At 25.5% G+C, this 5,138-nt stretch overlaps 1 protein-coding gene across 1 annotated transcript in view; it reads right to left on the bottom strand.

The window, feature by feature from the left end:
* LOC107485180 (ABC transporter B family member 15-like) overlaps positions 1-4,836 on the bottom strand; it is an 11,407-nt gene extending 6,571 nt beyond the window's left edge. The window contains exons 1-5 of the mRNA XM_052260997.1: positions 4,428-4,836; positions 3,760-3,814; positions 3,311-3,489; positions 1,297-1,757; positions 5-215 (exon numbers count right to left, since the gene is read on the bottom strand). Coding sequence (XP_052116957.1) covers positions 5-215; positions 1,297-1,757; positions 3,311-3,489; positions 3,760-3,814; positions 4,428-4,649 — 1,128 coding nt within the window. The 5' untranslated portion in view covers positions 4,650-4,836. The remainder of the gene's footprint in view (positions 1-4; positions 216-1,296; positions 1,758-3,310; positions 3,490-3,759; positions 3,815-4,427) is intronic.
* Positions 4,837-5,138: the final 302 nt, after the last annotated feature.

Below are 5,138 nucleotides of genomic sequence, written 5' to 3'. Positions count from 1 at the left end.
GCCACAAACCCTTCAAAATAACGGTCTCTGGTCTCGACGGGTACGCGAAATCTACGTTTCGGAATTCTACTTCCCCTCGAACGCTTCCCAGGATTTCGCCGTCACTGTCGTCGGAATCGATCATCGGAACTCTCCCATTGACTTCCCTTATGCGTTCCGCTGCTGAACTTGCTTCGCTCAGGTATTTCATGTTGGTTAAACCAGCACCTAGTGCCCTGTGTTCATGCAAATTATATGAATACATAAAATTATGTAATTTATATAGGAAAAGTCTAGGGGCCAGCAATTTTTGTGATTATTAGCCATCACTTAGCCATCAATGATGATTTGATGATGTGAGATTGGTGTGAGATTTCATCCAATGGCTCACCTTCCTCTGCTGGTTACATGCGGGCCAAAATTCAATAAAACTGCTGCCCCTAGCATTGCTCATTTCTATATTAGAAATTACACTAATGTTATACTTGTTAGCATATTAATTAATCTATTTTTTATAAGATAAAAGTTCAATATACATTATTTCTCTTGATATAAAGTTGATATTTGAAAATAATTAAATAATTTAATAAATTTGATATAAGATAATAAATATATTATATTAGAATTACGAGATTATGGGTTTAGATCTAACAATTTTATTTTTTATATATAAATTATTTATGATAAATGATATTTAGAAAAGAAGTTAGACATTCAAATCTTTTTCAGTCTCCATTATATGTTGTATGAATTTTATATTTTAAAACTAAATATGTATAATTATTAGTACAATTATGGCTCTCTTCTAAATTTACTACTAATAAATTATATAAACTATTTAAAAATGATAAAGAACCTTTTCATAATTGAGTCATAATTTACAATGTTTTTGAAAACTAATAGAATAATTAAATACATATATAAATTATATATATGCGATCATATTTAATCAATATAAATGGGGAAAAAATAAAAGGCTATATATTTAGATATTATAAATAAATTTATAAATATTTTGAAATTTATAATAGTGTAGACAAACTTTTTTCTCCAACGATTAGAAACCATTGCTAAAACTGAAAAAATAAACATTGCATATTTTGTTGTAGTTGGTTTTTGTGATTTCAGGTTCTGAACAAAAAAAAAAAATTGAAACGGAAGGAATTTCAAGCCTTATTATTAACAAAAATCACTTTAATTTATTAGCACAAATAATATGAAAATAAAAAATCTTGATGAGGTGAAGAAATTGGATATATAATATTAATTAATATATAAAATAAACGAGATAAAAGGGTAGAGAGATATGATAATTACAATCCACCAACAGTGATAGCTGCTCCAGCTGAAAAAACTGTGCCTCCTTTAGCACCATGGTCCATGACCAATCTGCTACCATAATAACACAAAAAAGACCATATACCAAAAACAATACCATTATTGCTTCCAATGGCTAAACCTTTAGCCAACCCTTGTTTGATTCCCAAACTCAGTGACCCTTGAAGAGCATTAGAGAATGCATTTATGGTCTTATTTTCTCCCACATATGAATACACTGTTCTTATTGAACATATTGCTTGTTCAGCTATTACACCTGCTTTATTATAATCTTCTCTCATTTTCTTTGCTAATCCCATTAATGTCTTGCCATAAATGAAGCCAGGGATTACAAGAAGAACTGTGAATGGGATCCCTACTATGGCCAATCTCCATAGCATTGCAAAACCAGCTATGTAGCTCCCAATGAACAATGAAAAGTTCATCAACAAATTTGGTACCTAATTTTTTTAGGGGAAAGAAAAAAGAAAAAGACAAAAGAGAGGAGTTATTCATGTCAAAATATGTGTTTTTATTTTTCGAAATTCGTCCGTCTATTTTTTTATTTGGGTTTAGTTTACATATATTCTAAAAACACAAATTAAAATTATTAATTATTTTTTAAAAAAATATACAAAATTTAGTTTTTTATAATTATTAAAATAATAACTTTAAAAAATTTTACTAATAATAATCTTAACATATGTCCTAAAACATATGATAGCTAAACTTTTTTTTTTTACGGTAAACAAAAATCAAGTATTAATTAGCCACTTTCAAAATAAAAAAATACTTCTCTTTATTTATAAATTAATTTTTAGAGGTATTATAATAAAAAAGACTTTATCATAAATTTTTCACTCTCCTGTTTTTATAGTTTCTGCTTCTTTAAAGAATTTATCTATTTTGTGTTTTAAAGACACATGTTAAAATTATTATTAAAAATATAAAAATTTAAATTTTTAATGTATTTATTTAAAAAAATTTAAAATTTTTTATTAATAATAAACTTATCATGTGTGCTATATATATGTTAGGTAAATCCTTAAATAAAGATATATGCAATGAAGCTAATAAATAATAAATAAATATACCAATACATGCATTTTAAAGAAGACAAAAATAAGCATGCTGTATAAGTATATCTACCATCATATTATCATTTTCCAATTTTTACCGTATGAGTTAGCTAGGGTACGGTAATGAGTATTAAAAATAGGAATTATTATTAGGATGATATTATTTCCTTAAAAGAAAAATAGAGATAGTATGTATGGGATGTATTTTAAATGAGTCACTTAGATAAAAATATTTAAAATATTTTTTTAAAGATATTTTTTAGTAATTAAAATTTAATACATATAATCGATTAAATTATATTTTTTTGTTAAAATTAGGCCAAACAAATTAATTTGACCAAAAAATGGTGAATCAAATCTTGAACTGATATAAATTAATATTAATTTTTATAGAAAATTATTATAATATTTTTATTACAGAAAATGACTAAAATACTTCTATTATATATATTTTGAAAACTTTAAATTCTAACTCTATGACGACAGAGAAGCAAAGGGCTAGAATTTAGGATTCTCAAAATTAATATGTATAATAGGATTATTTTAGTCATTTTCTATAATAAGGGTATTGTAGTTATTTTTTGTAAAAAAATAATATTAATTTAGACCAATTTAAGATTTGATTCACCATTTTTTCGGTCAAATTAATTTGTCTGGCCTAATTTTAACAAAAATAACACGATTTAATCGATTATATATGTTAAATTTTAACTACTAAAAAATATATTTAAAAAAAGACGTTTTAGACATTTTTATTTAAGTGGTTCTGTATTTTAAATATGTTATAAACTAACTAAGTTTAATTATGTATATATTTTATGATTAAAGTCAATTACTAAAAATACTGAAAACACCTTAATTCTAATTCCTGAACTACCTAAAATGCTTTTGTATGAATTAATTTTTGGTGGCATAGTAGTGTTAAAAGTTAAAACCTTCTCACTAATAACATCCTGAATGAGGAGGCTATCATTGGAAACGCCAGTGATAATGTCTGAGGTACTTGTCACATTCAAATCAAAATATGCAACTTCTTGTCTCATCACTGCTTTCAGGTACTTTGCTCTCATTCTTGCTGCTTGTCTCTCACTTGTTCTTGTCCAACAATAACCCTCTGACCAAAACAACAATGTTTCAAAGATTATTAATTATCATAACTAAGAGAGAGAGATTTTATATATAATTAATTAATTAATAAAAAAATACAATTCTTATAAGATAATGCTAAAAAAAAAATCAATTCAAATAATTTAAATTTGTCTTATTTAATTTTTATTTATTACAAAATACATTAAATAAAATTACAAATAATAAATTTTGGCAATTTTTTATTAATATTTTTTAATTATCAAACATTTCTGTTTCTTATAAATACTAAACTCACCGAGGAAGCAAACAAGGAATGTTCCAGCAGCCAAATATAACCAAGCCACTGCATTCTGCATCATCAATATACAATAATAAATTAATCCCCAAACTTAATTAATTAAGAAGAAATATCTACTAATTTTTCATGCATGGACGTTCTCTCCAGGTATAAGCTCTAGTTATAGACACATTACATAACATAAAAAAATTGTGTTAAAAAAGTTTAATTTATTTGCTATATTCTCATTGATTTTATGTTAACATATCAAATATATAATTTTTTTTATTTATTTAAAGTATAATTGGTATATGCTTTCTTTTAGTTTATCTTCTCCTAAATTTTTTTTACGGGTAATAAGCGAAAATATTTTAATCATAAAAATTAATACTATATATCATAAAGTTATTTATCCAAATAATTTAAATTAATAAAATAAAACACATGAATAATTATATCTATAACATAAATATTATCAAATGTTAGCGCATGGAATGAGTTTGACATGCTGTAAATATTGCAATTCAACAAAGTATTTGTATATTTCCAAAATATCAGTATGCACTATCTATAAATAAATTGGATTTTGGATGCAATAAATTTTTAAAAAAAATCAACGTTATATATCAAAATAATATTGAGATTTTCAATGCAATAATTTAAATGGTTTATGATAGTAGAAAAACCTTGTTGATGCAATGGACAAAAGTGGTTGATGAGATGGTAGAAGAAGTCCCAATATTGTTCATAATGAGGCTACTGAGATAGAGCACAAGAGGAGTGGTGGAACCTTCACCAATGGACCCTAACACACCAAAACCCATTAGAAGCCAGTCTTGGGTATCCGCATGCATGAAAATAGACCACACAGATCCATTACTACTCTTCTTCTTTCTCTCAATTCTCATTGTTACACTACCTTTTTTCTCAAAAATAAAAAACAACAATAATATGATTGTGATGTGAAATTAGGTTTTATTTTCTTGGCCTAATTAGATGATCATAGTGCATTTGTTTCTATGAATTTATATAGGACTTGTATTGTATGGTGTATGGAGGGGACAGAACTTATTGCAACATTGAAAAATATCTATAGCATCATGTGAAGAAAACGAGGATGATGGAGAAGGCCAGGAGCACTATCATGAATATATTTATTTATATAATACCACTTATGAATATGTATGTTATATATATTTGGAGGAAAACATATTTACAACATATTTGAAAAAGCTAAGTGACACTATTTATTAACCATTTTATATTTTACAACTTTGCTAGGTGATCAACACTCAACCAGCTAATTTGTCAGTAATCCTGATTTTTAAAATTATCATTAATTAATAATTATTTTTTAAAAAAAATATAAAATTATTCTATATTTAAATTTAGTTGAT

Source organism: Arachis duranensis, chromosome 4 (genome assembly GCF_000817695.3).
Source record: "Arachis duranensis cultivar V14167 chromosome 4, aradu.V14167.gnm2.J7QH, whole genome shotgun sequence".
In the NCBI taxonomy this organism is placed as follows: Eukaryota; Viridiplantae; Streptophyta; class Magnoliopsida; order Fabales; family Fabaceae; genus Arachis; species Arachis duranensis.
Note: the sequence above shows the minus strand (reverse complement) of the source record. Positions and strands in the feature narration are given on the sequence as shown.